This window comes from Hyaena hyaena, unplaced genomic scaffold, assembly GCF_003009895.1.
Source record: "Hyaena hyaena isolate Hyena2069 unplaced genomic scaffold, ASM300989v1 scaffold_572, whole genome shotgun sequence".
Taxonomy (NCBI): Eukaryota; Metazoa; Chordata; class Mammalia; order Carnivora; family Hyaenidae; genus Hyaena; species Hyaena hyaena.
Window position 1 is genome coordinate 245,142 of NW_024081210.1, and position 21,810 is coordinate 266,951.

Sequence of the window (21,810 nt, forward strand, 5' to 3'; positions counted from 1 at the left end):
AATTTTTAAAGGATTGACAAAACCCACTACCAAGAAGCTAAGAGGAAACCAGCAGTCAGGTACACTGTTATTGATGAGAATGTTATCTGCACATGATCACCCACTGGCTCAACAATTCCACATCAAGGAATTTAACCTAAAGAAATATAAGACAGTTGGAAGAGAGAACAGCTTCAGTCTTCCCAATACAGGAGTGGCTAAAATACCAGTAAGAAATCACCAGTCTTTCTGGCTCAAGGAACCAAAGGATAGAGTTCAGGGCAACCAGAGCCACTAATAAGAGAGAAACCCAGAAAGGAGACAGTCAGATGGGCCTTCCAGATTCTGTATATAAACTCAGATCAAATTTCTGGCTGACTCCCAAACTACTCATGAGGCAGACTCTAAGTAGCCCAGCTGAGACTAAAAGAAATGAACTGATACGTGTGTTGCTTCCCTCAACAGGGAAGAAAATGTACAGTCTGAGTTCAGCCAACTTAATTGCTTCCAAGTGACAATACTCTTCAGGGGAACATCACAGAATTCAAACACTCTAAAATATATCATTCACAATATGCACAATAAATTCGAATACAAAAAAAAAGGAAAACACAATCCATTCTCAAATGAAACAACAATCAACAGAGATGATCCCTGAGATGTCCCAGATGCTGAAAGTAGCACAGACTTTGAAGCAGCAATAGTATCGAAACTAGAGGAAAATATGCTTGATGAATGAAAAGACAGGCAGTCTCAGTCAAGAATCAAAACTATAAATTCTAGAAATAAAATATCTGAAAATAAAAACTCACCAGATGTACCAAATGGAGAAGACAGAAGAAAGGATTAGGGAACATGAAGACAGATCATAAAAAATTATCTAATGTGAAGAACAGAAAGAGGTAAAAAAGTTCATGAGGGCTTAGTAACACTATAGACACCAATACCTTCTTTTAAGGAAAGAAGCCCACTTTAGTTGTTATCCCTTTTAATAGGGTTTAGGGAGCAGGCAGGGAAGCCAGACATAAATCAATGAACAGAACATTCATTGCCTGAGTAACCATGTTAGATGTGGACACAAGGTCAGCTAAGCCATGTCAAAGATAGTTACTATGAATAAATAGTGCATTATAAAGTCCCTTTGGACTATGAAGAGTCTGTCTAGCTGGACAATAGTATACCTCCCTTCCTACTCTTCCTCCAATAGTTTAAAGTTTTCAAAGAGACTTCACATGCACACACTCTGATTTTGATTCTCATTACAATATCATGAAAAAGGGTAGAAAACATGCCTTCTCTTTACAGATGGATCATACAGGAACTTGCTTAAGTTTTATAGGGTTACTGGAAATAGTGACTGTCCTAGGCTTTCGTCTCTAATCTCTGTACCCTTTCCTCCCCTTAAAATCCAAAATGATGGGTCCAATTAAAATAAAATCATGAGTGAAAAAAATTCCAGTTTCTCCTTTGTTTCACCTCAAACCCTGAATGAGGGACCATCTCCTGAACAACTTTCTGAAGCCAGATTATAATTTAATCCCAGAAAATAATAAGGAAGAATTGAATGTAACAGCTTTTGCATCCTTCTTTTTAGCTTTTTTTAAGGCAACAAATCACAACCAAAAAGAGCATCTGAAGCAAAGATGTTAGTTTGAGGTTCCCCTGTCTAGTTTATCTCTAACCCTGACCTACCCTGAGGCACTAAATCAGTCATGTTCTTTGGCCTAAAGAGATGAGACAGCAGCAAATAAAAATGGAAGGGAAGAGCATAACATATAAAGAAACTGAATCACTATGTTGTACACCTGTAACTAATGTAACATTGTGGGTCAACTATACTCAAATTTAAAAAAAAAATTTAATGGAAAAGTAAAAAGACTAGAAAGAGAAGGGGGGAATGCCAACATTTTAAATAAGACATTCATTTATTTTCAGTGACAAGTAGAACTTACATTTGAATAGAACTTGTAATATTTGTTCAAAGCATCTTCACATCTATTATTGCCAGTCTGTCCTCTTAAAGAAAGAAGCAAAGAATGTACGAGTAACAGTACTTCATCTGACATAAAATAAGTGGGGTGTAAAATCCAACTTCTTAATGGGGTTCAAAGTACTTTAAGCTTTTTAATGTGAAGAATGTAGAATGATAAAATATTAAAAATGTAAAATTCTTCAAAACAGGCTTGGTTTCCTCACCTGAAACTGACATGCACATTTCAAACCATCTCCATCTTCTTTACAGACTCCTCCATATTTACATGACGATTCATCACAAACTCTTACATCAGACTCCCTCACATTTAATTCTGAAAAAGAGGAAAAAATGTTTCATGTCTTTTGTATCCAAACATACATATACAAAAGAAAAAAAACCTTAAAATGTATTGATCATCTCATTCACAGTATAACAAGACATAACATATAAAAAGCAAGTCCTATAGGACACAAAATGTTCAGAATTCCCTAAAGACAGCCTTACATATGAATATGCCTAATAAGTAACCCAAACCAAAATAAAACTAAAAATTTCAGGATTTCACAGAATTCCCAAAGGTAAATCTACAGAATTTTTCTAGTTGGCTACCAAGAGCTTAAGACAGTCTTCTTACTACTGTCTTAATATCTTAGATTATTTTTAATAGGTTTTTAAAAACTAATCTCTACACCCAACGTGGGGCTTAAACTCACGACCCCCAGATCAAGAGTAGCATCCCTTAAGGGCTGAGCCAGCCAGGCACTCCCTTAGGTCATTTTTCTAGTGATTAAGTCACTTTTAAGGAGAATAACTAAAAGAAATCTTAATTCTTTTGGTACCTAAATAAATTTCAGGTGAACATAATTCATTCTAGACCAACTAATTTAATTACAAAAGAATTCAAAAATAAATTAGATATATATGGAGTATTTATGTGCACACAATTAAAAAGATTAAACATCAAACTCTTAAAATTCTTTAATGACTTAATTTTACTCTACCACAGGAAGTAGCTCCAATCAACAATACTAACATTCTGGGGGGAGGGGGGGATGGGCATGGAGGAGGGCACTTTGGGGATGAGCACTGAGTGTTATGTAGAAACTAATTTGACAATAAACTATTTGTAAAAANGAGGAGGGCACTTTGGGGATGAGCACTGAGTGTTATGTAGAAACTAATTTGACAATAAACTATTTGTAAAAAAAAAAAAAAAAAAAAAAAACAATACTAACATTCTGTGGTCATTTTGCTCCTGCTCCAAGACCATCAGTCTTGCTCTGGAACTATCAAATTAAGCTTCCCAGAATCATGTGGAATTAAGTAAAAACTGCTATAATGCCATTTTTATATCCTCCCTATTAGGAATGAGACATACAACAACAAACAATAAACAATAAAATGATAGCAACAATACCAAACAATAAATAAATGATTACTTTGAAAACCCATTCCACTGTAGAGGTGAACGAAGTCTGGGAGCAGGAAGGCCTAAGGTAGCTTCTGACTCTTTAACTCAGTAACTGAGGGACTCTGGGAAGGGCACACAGTCTCCTGCAGCTCTAGATCATGAAGAGGTCTTGGCAAACAGATATCAGGAAGAATTTCTCTAGCATTCCCCCTTCCTTAATTGTTTTCTATTTCTAGATTTCAAAGCAGGACCCAGCAGACTGAGTCAAGAAGGTTCTGTATCTAGTGGCATCTGTCCGGGTGACATGTCATTGGCTCTCTCTGCCCCCATTTGTTCTCCCTGCTCTGCAATGGTGTCTTGGGTGTCCTACTCCTCAGAACTTACCCTCCAAGGAACTGGCAGTCAAGTACCGAAATACCCAGTAGTCTACAGTACTTATCTCAACCAAGCACTGCACACTACGTTAAGTATACACCCATGTAATTACAGGTTACAATTTTTTTGTTCTTTTCCTTAAATAAGACTGAGGTGTTTAAAAAAGACATGAGCTGAAACTTAAAACAACAGGAAACTATTAGTGCTATTTTGTTGTTCTCACTGTTTCACAAACTATTTCAGGCACAGATGATCATCTTTTAATTCCTTTCACCTTGGCTATCTGGCTATGGAGGCTCTATATTCTTGGTTCCCCTCATCTCTCAATTTTTGTCTACTCATCCTTCGCCTCCTTAACAACTTGCATTAGCACTTGAGGCTAAATCCTAAGTGTGGTGCTTGCTTTTTTTCTATCTACCCACACTCCTACCGGGAATTTGCACAAGGTACAGTTCCAACTACACTCTAATGTATATCTTGAAACCCAAAGAAGATTAACTAAATATTAATAAAGAATCACTTAAAAAAAAGAATCACTTTAGAGAAGACAATAACAATGCATAGTATCTTTGTTCAACTACAGGCTTAGTCAGTTCTACAGGCTATAGAAATAAAAAGAATTGTACAATTTGAGAAATAAAATTTAGTGCATTTCTCCTCCTTTTCTTTGTAGCCTTAAAGTTCACACTCTAAAACAGGAATAAATATTTTTTCTGTTTGTGGGCCAAGATCATGGCCTGAATAGCTCTGACTTGCTACTTGCGCTTTAGAACCTTTGAAGTATGCTTTACTCATTGTATTTTCAGAGTACAATGACATTGGGATGCCTGGGTGGCTCAGTTGGTTGAGCATCCAACTCTTGATTTCAGCTCAGGTCATGATCCCAGGATTGTGGGATCAAGCCCCACACTGGGCTCCACACTGAGCATGGAGCCTGCATGGGATTCTCTCTCTCTTTTTCTCTGCCCCTCTCCCCAACCCCCAAATAAATAAATAAAATTATTCAAAGGCCTTGCAACCCAGAACCTAAATAATCCCTGACATCAAGATTCACACATCTCTGGAGACTGAGGGTTGTTCAAAGCATCTATTTGTTGGGGCACCTGGGTGGCTCAGTCGGTTGAACATTCGACTTCGACTCAGGTCATGATCTCGCAGTTAGTGCATTCAAGCCCCACAACGGGCTCTGTGCAGACAGCTCAGAGCCTGGAGCCTGCTTCAGATTCTGTGTCTCCCTCTCTCTCTCTGCTCCCCCACTCATGCTCTGTCTCTCTCTCAAAAATAAATAAACATTAAAAAAATTTTTTTCAAAGCATCTCTTTGCATAAGGGACCAAGAAACATTTTAAGCAATAATCATCCTTACTAAAGAGAGGCAGAAAAGCTTGGCCCAATAAACAGAGCTTGAATAGGAGGAGTGGCCCCATGCATAGGAGGGTATCTATCACTTGGACTGCTTCCCCAGCATAACCCCAAGAACTCAACACAAGAGAGGAGCTACCGTGAGAAACTAAATAGCAGCTTTCACTAAAAGCTCTGAAACAACAAGGTATAAGAGCTCTGCTTTGATGTCCACACAACAAGATAGAATAGCAGGGAAGAAGAGAGGCTGGGACACCTCAGAAGCCCCAGCATCAGCACCACACCTGGCAGGATGGCACAGAGCCAAGGAGATAATCAGGCACAGAGATACACCTCTGATATCTAGGGGCAGCAAACATGGCAGGAAGAAAAAGGTGTGCCATGTGGCAGTGGCCAGAACACATTAGTGAGCCCACGTTAAACACCCTTTGATGATTCCAGGAATAAACTTGGTGGGGAGCAATCTGGGGGAGCTAGAGGTTCCATATTAATGGAGGGTAAAAGTCATGAAATTCTGATTACCCTATTAGTCATGTTTTATTTTACGCCTACCCTGTTATTAAATTCATGCCTTTTTCATGTGTATTAACGTGTTAAATGCAATCATTTAGTTGATCAGAAAAGTATCTACTATATATCTAATACTATGCTAAGAAATTGGGGCACACAGAAAAATATGTAACAGGGAGCCTGTGATCTTGCTAACATATAGAACAATTGCTAATGAGTTCAACAGTCTATAAGGAGAAAATGCTGTTGTACAGGCTATAATTACTCTAGAAGTTCCAAGAAGTAGGAGTTTCAACAAGTAGAAGAGTTTCCAAAGTAGGAGCTAAAGGCTCAGTTGAAAAAGCATCTAATTCTTGATCTCAGGGTCGTGACTTCAATCCTCACGTGGGGTATAGAGATCACTTAAATAAATATAAAAAAACTTTTTAAAGAAGCTGATAAAAATGGATTTGAAGCAAAGGATGCAGGGTCAAAGATGGCAAGACTTGCACTCTCGAAGTAGGACTTTTTTGCTGATTATAAAACTGACATAGGATTTTTAAAAAACAGGGGTGCCTACATGGCTAGTCGGTTAAGCATTTGACTTCAGCTCAGGTTATGATCTTGTGGTTCACTAAGTTGGATCTTGTGGTCAGCACACCCCACATCGGGCTGTGCTGACAGTACAGAACTTGCTTGGGATATTCTCTCTCTCTCTCTCTCTCTCAATATAAATAACATTCAAAAATAAAGAATGTTTTGGGGCGCCTGGGTGGCTTAGTTGGTTAAGCGTCCGACTTTCGCTTAGGTCATGATCTCGCAGTTTGTGGGTTCGAGCCCCGCGTCGGGCTCTGTGCTGACTGCCAGCTCAGAGCCTGGAGCCTGTTTCAGTCTGTGACTCCCTCTCTCTGACCCTCCCCTGCTCACGCCGTGTCTCTCTCTCTCTTAGAAATAAATAAAAACATTTAAAAAAAATTTTTTTTAAATAAAAAAATAAAGAATGTTTTAATTGCCCACAACATATATACTGAAAGAGAATATTCTTACGTAGGAAAAAAATTTAATTAGACACAAATAAATAAACCGTACATATAAATATGAATGAGTGGTTCCCAAACCATGGTCCTTATGAAAACTGCTGTCCCAGACTACATTGTACCTTAAATATACATTTAATATACATTAAAATCAAGTAAGAGTTTCACTTTCTCATTTGCAAGGGTAAAAAAGTCAATGAAAAGAATTTTCTCATTTTAGGAGTTTTTTCACATATTTCTTAAACCTTCAATATCTGACATTACTTCCTTACTAGTTATCACCAAAACTAAAAATGTTCTACAAATAAGAATGTTAATTAAAAAAAACTCCAACAGTGTTTTATGAGAATACAAGCTCATGATTGTCACAAGCTCATGAATGTACATTTTAAATTGTTTTGTTATTGTGGCAGTCACAGCTAACTGCCTACCCTGGATCTACTCTCACTTCGTAAGAGAACCCCAATTTTGTTCAAGGAAGAAAGATGCTCAGCTAAATAATCTGTATTTCCCAGACCCCCTTGCAATGTGCCACAGTTCCATATGTAAGCACTGTCTCTTCCTCCTCATTCTTCCATTCTTTGTCCTGCCTTAAAGAGTAAAACTCTTGCCCAAGGTTGTAGCAGCCATCTTACATGTATAAAGATGAAAGTTACAAGCTAAAGAGGAACAAGAGTGTAGAAAGTAAGAATTATAAAATCACCAAGCCTGCCCTGGATTTCACCTATCCAGACTTACTGTCATAGGAAATAAACAAACACATAAATAAAGCCCTTATTATTTAAGCCACTATTGGTCGGGTCACTGATACATGCAGTAAAACATAATCCTGACATAATAATTGCACATAAATTTAATTAAGATAAATATTTCTAAGCCAGACTTAAATAATTTGGTGCTACATTCCACTCCATATGATAAAATTAATTTATCATGAACATTATAACTTCCTGGTATTCCTATTTCTATCATAAATTTGAGAACCAATGCCTTAGCTCAAACTCAGTACAGAAGGAATTCTATTTTAGGATCATCTTCTGAATGTTACTTCTTTTCAAGTATTCTGTACAGTACCAGGCATCAAGAGGGCACTCTACTACCTGCCAATGATGATGATGATTATACAGCTGCCTTCGTGAACCCAAAATGGAAATTCAGCAAAAAAGATGAGCCATTACTAAGGCCCTCAAAAATCAATTCTCCAAACAGAAATATTTTACACAAAGAAGAACTCTAAAAAGTGGCTGAAAACAAAAATATTTTGCTCTGGTTACAAATGTGCCCATCACACAATCCTCTGAATGTAAATCTTCTCTCAAAAAAAACAAAGAAAGAAACAAAAAGCCTGTCTCAATTTTCATTAAGATCTCAGAGCTGGGAAGATGTAAGAAGGAACCCTACTCACTATGAACCTGGGCAGCCAAATTCCCCAACTTTTGGCAGCACTAACTAGGTTCAGGTTACAGTTCAAAATGGACCCGTTAGAGGGTGCCTAGGTGGCTCAGTAGGTTGGGCATCCAACTTCAGCTCAGGTCATGATCATACAGTTCATGGGAGCCCTGCATTGGGCTCTGTGCTGACAGCTATGAGCCTGGAGCCTACTTCAGATCCTGTGCCTCTCTGATCCTCCGATCCTCCCCTTCTTATGCTCTATCTCTCTGTCTCTCAAAAATAAATGTTTGAAAAAAAAATTTTTAATTAAAAATGGATCCCTTAGCCCTCCAGAATGATAGGACTTTACTACCACTCCTCCATTAAACAGAAGGGAATCTTATGAGATAGCTAACAATGGAGAGCCAAAAGTGAATAAACCTTGCAAGATGTTACAGTAGAATTCAGGGCTTCTCAACCTCAGCACTACTGAGATCTTGGGGTAGATAATTCTTTGATGCATGGGGCTATCTTGTTCATTACAGGATGTTTATAGCAACATCTCTGCCCTCTATCCACTAGATATCAGCAGGACTATCCCGGCTGTAACAACCAAAAATGTCTCCAGACATTACCAAATGTCCACTTGGGAGTAAAATCACCATCCACTGAGAACCACTATCAAAGTAGACCAAAGCCTTGATTAAAGGCTTTACATTTCATTCTCTTCACTATAAAGAAAATTAAATCAAATAAGCAGCCATCTCCAAGACCTCTGCACATTACCATAGCTATTTTTCATTTCAATAGAGCGACCTGAATATATTGCCTGGATCCAGGGGCACCGGGGTGGCTCAGTCAGATAAGTGTCCAACTTTGGCTCAGGTCATGATCTCATGATTTGTGGGTGCGAGCCCTGCATCCAGCTCTCTGCTGTTAAAGCAGAGCCCACTGCAGATCCTCCTGTCCCCCTCTCTCTGCCCATCCCCTGCTGCACACACACAAACTCTCTCTCTCAAAAATAAATAAAACATTAATAAAATTAAAATTTCAAAACAGTGATAAATGTATGTATATTTTTAGGTTCACATAAAATGCTACACACATTTATAAAGCGGTTTTTTTTTTTAAATATCTTTATTTATTTCTAGGAGAGAGAGAGAGAGACAGCGTGAGCAGGGGAGGGTCAGAGAGAGAGGGAGACACAGACTCCGAAATAGGCTCCAGGCTCTGAGCTGGCAGTCAGCACAGAGCCCGACGCGGGGCTCGAACCCACGAACCGCGAGATCATGACCTAAGCGAAAGTCAGATGCTTAACCGACTAAGCCACCCAGGCGCCCCAACATTTATAAATCATTTTTGTGACTCCCCACCTTAAATGACTTCCTTAATTAACTAACTAACTACACGAATCTTAAGGCACCAGGACAAGAGGACTCCTACTATGTATAAAAACGGGCTGCCCTCAGCCACCCACTGTGTCTTCTTGTCTTGCTTCTTCTCTCTGAGCACTACTTGCACCACTTCGAGTCTTCAGACCTGCTTTTCCCCAACCTTATTAAAGCCATCTCACCTGCCACTGCCAGTCCTCAGAGCACTGCAGGAGGAAAGTCCTATAATGAATGCAAAGTACTCATCAACATGTGGGAATCTCTAGCTCATCGCCAGTTGATTCCTTATTGACTCGCCAGAGGACAGGTTGAAACTCTTTACCTTGTTCTTCGTTCCTAAGAATAACCTCATTTCAAGGGCCTTATACACGTCTAGATGTTAATAGTATTTAGGAAAACCTTCCCTTTTTTTTTTTCGTATTTTTTTTTTTTTTTTTTAGAAAAACACACCAATCCAATCTGACTAGACACCATACTGGATGGTTTCACTCCCAAAACAAGCCAAGCATGTTCCTGACCCTGTACCCAATTGTTGATGAGAAAGTCCACAATCTCTACACTGAAAATAGCAAAAATATGTGAAATATTTAAACATTTAAAACACCCCACACCAGGAAATGGTGCGGTACAGTCATGGAGTATTATAGAGCTACTTAAAAGGTTGTATATATTATGTGGCAACATGGAAATACGCCTATAAATGTCAAGTGAAAAAGCAGAAAACAAGACATGGACCATAATTATGTGTAAAAAACACATATAGGAAAACCCAGCCAGAAAAAAACAAAAATGGTAAAGGGACTGTCATTATACCAGTTGAGCAATAGATGATTTTCCCCTCTTTTTAAGTTCTATATTGGTTATACTTAATAGGGGAAAAAACCATGTGATTTCAAATACAACCTCAGAGAAAGCTTGCCTATATATTGGACAAAACACTAGTTTGAAGGTCAACAAGGGCCAGGTTCACATGCTAAGCTCTTCACCTCTTAAAATAATAACACCTTCTCTCCCTAGATATTGTAATGATTAGATATGTACTAAAAAGCAACAATGCCTAGAACAAGTAGGTAAACAACAAAAATTTACTTTCTTTCTTTCTAACAGACCAATCTAAGGAACACCTTTACCGGCACAAATCACTGAAAATACATTTCAGGGTAAAAATCAAACGGTAAGTTTAGTAAATGCTGACTTGAGTCCAAGCAAATGAGATGAATTAGAAATTAAATTCTCTTCTAACCATAGTGTATTAGTTATCTTCTATGATAAAAATATGAAAGAGAAAATAAACTTAGTATTTCATGATACAAATCCGAAAGTAGTTTATGTTAATATTAAAATGCACTAATGGTAAAGATGACTAAAACTTGTCTAAGCTATATTTAACAAAAAGAAATTTCACATATGCCACCCAATTATTTGACTCTGATATTTTTCATCCCATTCTACATACTACTGCCAAACTACCCTTTGTTAAGCACCACTTTGAAAGTGTCAATCCTCCACCCAACACCTACAATCATTCCCTGCTGTCTCAACTCTAAATGCTTCTGTTTCAGGAAAGATGATGAGAAGGGCTGTTTACTGCAGGGTCAGAAAGAAGAAAAGACCCAGATCTTTGAGCTGGGATTAAATATACTCAGGGTCTTCCCACTCCTATCTAGTATTAACCATAGATTCCAAACTACAATACTCTCTCCTATTCCTTTTTCTGACTAGCATGGCAAAGCTGTGTTGAGTTTTCCCTCTTGCGGATCCAAAAACTATTACATTGTCGTTATTAAAAAGAATGATGAAGAATCTCCATATTTCCTGACATAATAAAGTTTTTTAAAAGGCAGATTTTTTAATTTTAAAAAAAATTTAAAAAAATTTTTAATGTTAGTTTTATTTTCAAGACACAGGGAGAGATAGAGCATGAGCAGGGGAGGCGCAGAGACAGAAGGAGACACAGAATCCGAAGCAGGATCCAGGCTCTGAGCTGTCAGCACAGAGCCTGAAGCAGAGCTTGAAACCGTGAGCCACGAGTTCATGATCTGAGCCAAAGCCAACACCTAACCAACTGAGCCACCCTGGTGCTCCAAGGCAGACTTTCTTAAATGTATGACACAAATTATTTTTTAATCCTATATACAAGAATCTGAAAAAGTATATACCTGTAAATACAAGCCACAGTTAACTCCTGGTGAAATTAGAAGTTTCTTCTTTATTCTGTATTTTTCTGAATTGTCTGAGTTTCAGAATGAACTTGTATTACTTTTTAAATCAGACAAAACAGAGGCATTTGGGTGACTCAGTTGGTTAAGCATCCCATTCTTGACATTGGCTCAGGTCATGATCTCACAGTTAGTGAGTTCGAGCCCCACATCGGGCTCTGTGCTGACAGATAGCTTTGAGCCTAGAGCCTGCTTCGGATTCTGTATCTCCCTCTCTCCCTGACCCTCCCCTGCTCATGCTGCCTCTCTCTCACACACAAATAAATAAAACATTAAAAAAAAATTTTAAGTTAATCATATAAAATAAACATGTGCTACCACATGTAAGAATTTTGAAAAAATGATGTTAAGTGAACAAAGCCAGGCACATAGGGCTTATGTTGTAGGATTCCATTTTCATGAAATGTCCAGAGTAAGTAAATCCATAAAGACACAAAATCTCTATATGGTTGCAGAGAACAGGGGCAGAGAGGTATTGGGGTTGACTGGAAATTCTTTTTGGGGTGATGGAAATGTACTATAATTATAGAGTAGATAGTAGTGATGGTTATACAACATATTAAATATGTTAACAACCAGCGAATTGTATACTTCAAAATGGTAAACTTTAAGTTATGTGAATTATAGCTCAATAAACAAAAATAATTTTTAAAATCAGAAAAACACTCTTGTTAAATTTTGAAAAAAAATGAAACAAACAAAAATGAACAGACATTATAATTTGATGTTTAGAATTGGACTAGGATCCACTGCCAAGATCAGTACTCTGGCTCTACACTTAACAGCTCTGTAACCTTAGTAATTTACCACTCTCTACCTCTATTCTCTCATCTGTAAAATAGGGACAATAACATACCTATCTCATAAAGTTGGCAAAAAGTTAAATAAAGAATTGGAAAGCACCCAAAGCAGTGCATGACAAATCATATGTGCTATACTGTTGGCTTCTTTTTTTTTTTTTAATTATTACACCAGTGCTGGAGAAGGTATGAAAAATGAGCACTCAAACCAACTATGAGAGTGTAAATTGGCAGAACCTCTCACAGAATAATGCAACAGTAAATAATGAAGTTTTAATAATCTTTATCCTTTAACTGAACAATTCTATTTCTAGGAAGTTGTAACAGGGATAGAAGAAAAACATACAGGGGCGCCTGGGTGGCTTAGTCGGTTGAGTGTCCGACTTTCGCTTAGGTCGTGATCTCGCGGTTCGTGGGTTCGAGCCCCGCGTCGGGCTCTGTGCTGACTGCCGGCTCAGAGCCTGGAGCCTGTTTCAGTCTGTGTCTCCCTCTCTCTCTGACCCTCCCCTGCTCACGCTCGCTCTCTCTCCTAGAAATAAATAAAACACATTAAAAAAAAAAAAAAGAAGAAAAACATACAAAAACGGATGCATACATGATTGTTAACAGCAGCCTTTTTTATAACTGCAAAGTAGAAAACCACCTAAGTATCCATCTGCTGGAAATTAATTAAACAATTAATGGAATACTACATAGCGAAAAGTACATACTAAAGTAGACAGTAGAAACATATATACTGATATCCAAAGACCAAGATCCACTGTGAAGTAAAGAAAAGCAGGTTATAAAACTATACAGAGCTACAATCCAATTTAGATTTTACAATATATACATGGTTACATACGTATTTTAAGATTTTTGCCGGTACAGAGAGGAAGAAGATGGTGGAGAAATAGAAGCTCCATACTTCCTGCCCAAATCTTTCAAACAAAGTAGGGCTGAAGCCAAAGATCTGAACCTCAAGAGTCTGAGAGGAAAGGAGATGGAATCTACTAGGAAGATGGCCTCATAGCTAGCTACTTCAAGGAACAAACCAAAGCACACATGGTGGAGAGTCTAAAACATCACTACGAGTAGGGAAATAAAATAACCAAAGTCACATCAAGAGAGACCAAGGGACACCCTTAACAGAATACTTCCTGAACGGCCAGACCCTGGACAGTGTATGAGCCTCCTTTAATACAGCAGTACTCATAGGTGCAGAGCACATTAAGATTTTTGCAGGTACAATTAACACACTTCCTCCATCAAAAAATTTTAAATATCAATAAATAAATCTAAACACAACAATATCAGCCTCTGGCTCAATTTTCAACCACTATTCCTTAGTGTCTACAACACTAAGTGGAATAGGTAGTAGCCAGAACCCAGGGAAGTCACCCACAAAGAAAAAATCTACAAAACAAGCTAAAAGTTGGCAACTGGAGAATCGGACATAATTTTAAAAGAGCATTTAAAAAAGACTTCACGAAACTTTGCTGCATTAAGAAGAGTTCCAGACTTGGAGTTCCAATTATTTGATTAAATAACTATATGATATTGGCCAAGCACTAAATCCTTCTCAGAAATCTCCATTCCCTGAAGTAAAAATGGGTATTAATAATCCCTCATTGGGTGTTATCCTGAGCGAAATAAGTCAGGCAGAGAAGGACAAATATCATATGTTTGCACGTATAGGAGAATTAGGAGGAACTTAACTGAGGAACAAGGGGGAGAAGAAGGGGGAAATGGTGGGGGAAAGGGAGAGAGGCAAACCATGAGAGACTCTTGAATGCTGACAAAAACTGAGAACTGATGGATGTAGGGGGGAGGGGGGATGGGCATGGAGGAGGACACTCGTGGGGATGAGCACTGGGTGTTATGTGGAAACTAATTTGACAATAAACTATTTGTAAAAATAAATAAATAAATAATGAATATGGAAGAAATTAATTAATTAATTAATTAATTAAAATAAAATAATCCCTCATTGGATTGCAAGGAGTAAATGAGATCTTTACAAAACAGCAATGGAAACTATACAGGATACTTTTCCTCTTTAGGTGAAACAACCAAAACCAAAACTTTTTTTAAAAACATTTTTTTAGTTTTTATTTTAGAGAAATATATTTTTCTAAAAATTACATTTTTCCATATTCCTCAGGTTTTTTACATCCAACAAATACTGCCTTTATTACCAAAAAAAAAAAAAAAAAAAGTGTGTGAGTAGGGGAGAGGAACAGAGGAAAAGGCAAACTCTTAAGCAGGCTCCACACTCAGCATGACCCTGGAATCGCCATCTGAGTCAAAACCAAGAGTCAGACACTCAACAGCTCAACAACCAGTCACCCAGGCACCAAACCAAAACTTTAAAAAGACACAATCACAACGTTAAACCCCAAAACACTGTTGTAAAATAGTGAAGAATTAAACACACACACACACACACACACACACACACACACACACACACACACGAGCACCTGGATAGCTCAGTTAAGTGCCTGACTTCAGCTCAAGTCATGATCTCACAAGTTCATGAGTTTGAGCCCTGCATTGGGCTATCAGCACAGAGCCCGCTTTGGGTCCTCTGTCCCTCTATCCCTGAACTCACTCACTCTCTCTCTCTCTCTCTCTCTCTCTCTCTCTCCCCCTCTCTCTCTCAAAAATAAAATAAAAATATTTTTTAAAAGAAATGATACCCATATAAAAAATACACAAATAATCAAAAAAAATTAAAAAACACACACAACTAGGTCTAATTAAATGGTAATTAGGAAATACTTATGATCTGAACTTGAAGAAGGGAACAATAGTGGCAAACACATGGCACCACCTAAAAAAATACCTTAAACCACTTTAAAGAGAAAAAAGTATGAAAAACAAACACAGGACACTAAACACAGACTAAAGTGTCTTGTGAACAATGGGGAATCTAAACGTATCACTTAGGCTATAAACAATGAACTGATAAAGCAGTTTAGATTCACTTACAAAACAGTATTAGATGAAAGCTGACCAAGCAAAATAAACTGAACTTAAAAATTCGAAACAGTAATCGGACCTGTGAACAAGATCTTCAGGTTAACATAAACTGGCAAAGCAAATAGGACTATTGAGAAAAAAGTTCAAATTTTTTCTGTATAAAATGAAACAGGAGCGCCTGGGTGGCTCAGTCGGTTAAGCGTCCAACTTCGGCTCAGGTCATGATCTCATGGTTCGTGGGTTCCAGCCCCCCATCGGGCTCTGTGCTGACAGCTAGCTCAGAGCCTGGAACCTGTTTCAAGATTCTGTATCTCCCTCTCTCTCTGACCCTCCCCTGCTCACGGTGTCTCTCTCTCTCTTTCAGAAATAAATACAACATTAAAAAAATTTTTAATAAAAAATAAAATGAAACAATTTCAGCATAAACATTAAGATATTTTAGAGGAGAATGGCAATCATCACAGATTTCTTTACATTTTTCCATATTCCTCAGGTTTTTTACATCCAACAAATACTGCCTTTGTAACCAAAAAAAAAGTGTGGGTTTTTCTTTCTTTTTAACCATGGAAAAGAAAAACTCAGAATATCTGCACAAAAATAAGAGAAATGGAGCTACGGCTGAAAACATAATACCTGCCAAAGTTTCTGAAGGCAGAAGAATGTATTAAGAACTTCAGAACCTGAAATGACTTTTCAAAAAATGATGAAACAGTTGAGCCATGAAAAATACATGATACCTGTAAAAAAGAAATATATTCAAATAGTAACAAAGGATTAACAGTAAAGCATCTAATAAACTAAGAGCAAATACTGAGGGAATTTTAAGATTCAAACAGAGAATTTCCAAGTGCATGAGAAGAGAATGTATGCCAACTCCTAAATGCCTCATTTATCCCATGAGAGAAGCTAATAATGGAACTAATTGCAGGAATAATGAAAATAGCTCTGTTAAAAACCATGTTTCCGGGGCGCCTGGGTGGCTTAGTCGGTTAAGCGTCCGACTTTTGCTTAGGTCATGATCTCACATTCGTGGGTTCGAGCCCCGAATCGGGCTCTGTGCTGACTGCCAGCTCAGAGCCTGGAGCCTGTTTCAGTCTGTGACTCCCTCTCTCTGACCCTCCCCTGCTCACGCTCTCTCTCTCTCTCCTAGAAATAATAAATTAAAAAAAAAAAATTAAAAAAAAACCATGTTTCCAACAATGAAAAAAAGAGGGGGAGGAGGAAGAGGATAAACGGGTTGACATTATCCCCCAATCCAGCTTAAAAGAAACTGAGAATTTAAAACTCCATTAAAGAAACTACATACACAGGGGAAATGAGGGATTAAAGAAATTACCTTAAAAGAAAATGGTTGGTTATAATAAAAAAAAAAAAAAAAAGACAGTAACAAGTGTTGACCAGGATATGGAGAAACTGGAACCCTCCCACACTGCTGGAAAAAATGTAAGATAGCACAGCCACTTTGCAAAACAATTTGGAGGGTCCTCAAACGTTCAACATAGGGTTTACCAAATGACCTAGCAATTCTACTCCTAGTTATAAACCCAAGAGAACTGAAAACATGTCCATACATAAATCTGTACATGAATGTTCATAGCAGTATTCTTAATAGCTAAAAAGAAGAAACAACCCAAATGTCCATCACCTGATAAATGCGATAAACAAAATGTGGTTATGTATATAGATCCATGTAAAATAATACTATCCAAACATAAAAAGGGAAAGCAGCACTGATATGTGCTACAACATGGAAATATGCCACATGAAAGAAGCTAATCACAAAAGACCACATATTGTATGATTCAATTTATACTAAATGTCCAGAATAGACAAATATACAGCAAAAGGAACATTAGCAGCTGCCTAGGGCTGAGGGACTGGGGTTTGGGGAATGAATGCTTTAGCATAACCTTTAAGATTATGAAGTTTCCCTTGGGGGAGCACAAAAATGTTCTACAATTGATTGTGGTGATGGCTGTACAATCTTGTGGCTAATTACTAAAAATACACTGGATTATACACTTTAAAAAATGATGATGATGATGATGGAGAGTAGCACAAACATCTTAATTACTTCATTTAATTACACCCACTTAAGTGGGTGAATGCTTATAAAAACAAATAGTCTGTGGGCACCTGGGAGGCTCCCGTCGGTTAAGCCTCCAACTCTTGATTTCAGCTGAGGTCATGATCTCAAGGTTTTTGAGTTCGAGCCCCCAGCTGGACTCTGCACGGAGCGTGTGAAGCCTGCTTGGGATTCTCTCTCTCCTCTCTCTGTCTCTTTCCCTGTCGCTCAAGCGCCTTCCCCCACTCACACTCGTGCTCTCTCTCTCTCAAAATAAATAAGTAAACTTAAAAAAATAAATAAAATAAAACCACGATGTCCCTCAAATCCTGTAAATTTCCCTCTATCTTCAGATTAAGTGCCAAACCTTCAGCTCAGCCTTCAAGGCCTTCCACTAATGTGGCAATGTGCAACTCATCTCCTGCCCTAATACCCACACTCCAGTATGTCAAAATATTCCCTTGGCTTCCCCATCTTTGTGCCTTTTCTATCACCATTCCCATGACCTAGAATACCTACTCTTCCCAGCTTTCCTCAGTTTCAATATTCATTCAGTTATTAATTCATTCCACAAGTAAATACATAAGGGGCACCTAACCAGGCACAGTCAATATAGCAGTGAACAAAACAGAAAAATCCCTGCCCTCATGAAGCTACACAGAGCAGACAGACAACATGTATAGTGAAGTCACACAGGAAAAGGTGCTTTGGCACAGGAAAAAAGCATTAAGAAAAATTAAGGTGTGAGAGGGGCAGAGGGGATGGAAAGTGGAAAAGGCTGCAATTTTAAGACATCATGTTGAAAGCGGCATTAAGCTTCTGACTTTGACTCAGGTCATGATCTCACGGTTTTGAGTTCAAGCCCCACGTCCGGCTCTGCACTGACAGCTCAGAGCCTGGAGCCTGCTTCAGATTCTGTGTCTCGTTCTCTCTCTGACCCTCCCTTGCTCAGGCTCGGTCTCTCTCTCAAAAATAAACAAACATTAAAAAAAAATTTTTTAAGAAAGAAAGTGACATTAAAGACCTGAAAGAGCTGAGGGGATAAATAATTGGGACAAGAAGTTTCCAGGCAAACGGAATATCAACAGCAAAGGCCTCAGGCAAAAGTGTGCCTAGTGTTTCAAGCTGGCATTCTACTCTGCCTATAGGGCCCAATTGAGTGCCACTTACTTGGGGAGACTTTTTTTATTTCTACAAGTCAGAATTATCCATTCCCTCAAAACTGTACCAGTGTCTTCCTTAGGGCATTTCTACAGTGAATACTTTCTTTTCAAATACATATGAGTGACTGCTGATCAGTTCATCAAAACTCAGGTAAAGGAGGAAATCATCTAAAAATGAGACATACTTTAACCATTAAAAATTAAACATTTTAACCGGTTTTAACTTCACATATATGAACATACATTCATTTTCCTATGTAGCACCAAAACCTTTGGGTCTACCAAATGCTGTTCCCTCCTTTCTTGATAAGCCACACCCATAATCTATTATCTACAATGTTCATTTTCCCTTCCTTTAAAGTAAAAAGGAGATTTAAAAATACTTGCAAAATTTTGTAGGAGGAGAACCCTTCCAGAGATTTATAAGATATCTCCAATCTCTTTCAGTTGTCTTGACCAGTTTAATTCACTGAAAGGCAATTCTCTCAGCCTCTCACCTTAGCAAGTCTTTCTGAAGCATTTCATAAAAACAACATTTTACATTTATATTGCACCAATCTAAGTAATTTTTTATTAATTTACACTCAAAGGATCACTGGTATAAATAAGTTTGAGAACAAACACAACTGACTCTTCCTTGGTAGTCAAAGAAATAAATGATACACAGGCAAACTAGAGTTAACCTACCAGCCTGAGCATGTGTGCTGTGGGAATTGGTTAGTACGGTTTACTAAGGGAATGTCTAATCCAGAATGTTAAAATCAAGCCCAGCAAAGTATCTGAATAGACATTTCTCCAAACGAGATGTATAAATAGCCAATAAGTACATGAAAATGTGCTCAACATCATTAGTTGTTAGGGAAATGTAAATCAAAACCAAGCTGATATACAACTTCATACGCACAAGGTTGACTTTCATCAAAAAGACAACAACAAGTGTTGGCCAGGATATGGGGAAATTGGAACCTTCAGACATTGCTGGTGAAAATATAAAATGGTACAGCTACTTTAGAAAACAGTGTGCGAGTTCCTCAAAATGTTAAACATGGAGTTACCATGTGATTCAGAAATTCTATTCCCAGGTATTCACCCAAGAGAATCAAAAACATATGTCCACACAAAAACTTCTACATGAATGTTCATAGTAGCATTGTCCATAATTGATGAAAAGTATAACAACTCAAGTGTCCATCAACTGATGAATGGATAAACAAAATGTGATGTGTATCCATACAATGGAATATTACTCAACCATAAAAAGCACTGAAGTTCTGATACATGCTACAACACAGATGAATCTTGAAAATATTATCCCCCCAAAAAAAATATTATCCTCAGTGAAAGAAGCCAATCACAAAAGGCCACATATTATATGACTCCATTTATACCCAATATACAAAATAGGCATTCGCCAGGAGTTGTAGAGAGAAAGGAACATGGAGTAAGGGTTTTTCTTTTTGAGGTGATGAAAATGTTCTGTCATTAGATAATCATGATGGTTGTACAACTTTGTGAATATATTTAATTGTATACCTTTTAAAAAATCCCATTGCTGTCAGTGTTCAATAAACAGCTTATTAACTGGGGTAGGAGAGAAAGTCCAGATGTATTAAAGAGAAATTTCTTCACACAGACTTTTAAGAGGCTAACTAACTACTGTTAGAATATAAAGTCCTTGAAGGCAGGGATGGCCTCTCATTTATTTTGCTTAACATCTAGCATATTAGAGTACCTTAAGGAGGTATTCAATCAAGGTTCAATAAATAAATTAATAAATGCCCACATCTTACATACTAGAGGATCTAGAAGATTCGACACAGACTAGAACATCTCAGTTCTTGGCCCCAAAATCCTGAATTGCCACTAACAAGGTATGTCTCCTAATATGAAGTTTATACCATCTATTCATACCTTCCTTACCACCATCACAATCCAGAGGACCCACTTCTACCTTATGTGACATTTTTAAACCCAATGCAAATTCTCCACCTTATATTTATCACCAAATGCCACTTATTCGTCTCTCTGTACGTTTTTCCACTTCTTTAACCACATTCGTTAAGACAGAAATGCTCACATCATCATTATCTTCATGTTACAAATAAGAAAAGAATGCCATGTCTAAGGTCATCTGGTCTCTCTGGTTCAAAGTTCATCTTTCTTCACATAAATCATGTATTTCCAAACTTTCTTGTCTTTGGATGAACACGGAAATTTCTGGTAAGTTAGACTTTCATAGAATAAGTACAAATAAAAAAATAGAAGATCAAAGCTACAATTATAAAGTCCAAATGATTGAAGAGCCGAGGCATGAGAACAATAAAAACAGGTGTGCTTAGGACACAAAGAAATAAACAAAGGGCCCACTGCTTTGGGAAGATGTTGTGATATCAAGAGATGACAAGGACAAAAACACTCATTCAGCTGCTTCTTTGCTTTGGTAATCTTCATCAAGGACGATGATCTTCATGCACAGCAAAGGAAACAACCCACAAAACTAATAGGCAACCAACGGAATGGGAAAAGATAGTTGCAAATGACATATCATATAAAGGGTTGATATCCAGAATCTATAAGGAACTCACGAAACTCCACGCCCAAAAAACAAACAACCCAGTAAAGAAATGGGCAGAAGAAATGAACAGACACTTCTCCAAAGAGGACATCCAGATGGCCAACAGACACATGAAACGATGCTCAGCATCCCTACTCATCAGGGAAATACAAATCAAAACCACACTGAGATACCACCTCACACCAGTCAGAAGTGGCTAAAATGAGCAAATCAGAGAACATGAGATGCTGGCGAGGATGTGGAGAAACGGGCACCCTCTTGCACTGTTGGTGGGAACGTAAACTGGTACAGCCTCTCTGGAAAACAGTGTGGAGGTTCCTCAAAAAATAAACAATAGAACTCCCCTATGACCCAGCAATAGCACTGCTAGGAATTTACCCAAGGGATATAGAAATGCTGAGGCATAGGAGCACATGTCCCCCAATGTTCATAGCAGCACTCTCCACAATAGCCAAAACATGGAAAGAGCCTAAGTGTCCATCAACGGACGAATGGATCAAGAAGATGTGGTTTATCTATACCATGGAATACTACATGGCAATGAGAAACAATGAAATCTGGCCATGTGTAGCAACATGGATGGACCTTGAGGGTGTTATGCTGAGCGAAATAAGTCAGGCAGAGAAGGACAAATA

General features: G+C 37.9%; 1 protein-coding gene across 3 annotated transcripts in view; it reads right to left on the bottom strand.

Annotated features, from left to right (window-relative positions):
* LOC120248277 (tomoregulin-1) overlaps nt 1–21,810 on the bottom strand; it is a 124,112-nt gene that overhangs the window by 56,400 nt on the left and 45,902 nt on the right. For 2 of the 3 annotated variants that reach the window (XM_039256565.1, XM_039256562.1), the window contains exon 2: nt 2,176–2,285. In XM_039256565.1, coding sequence (XP_039112496.1) covers nt 2,176–2,285 — 110 coding nt within the window. Of the gene's footprint in view, nt 1–2,175; nt 2,286–3,393; nt 3,533–21,810 lie in introns of those variants that run through there. The other variant, XM_039256563.1, reaches the window with a different exon arrangement.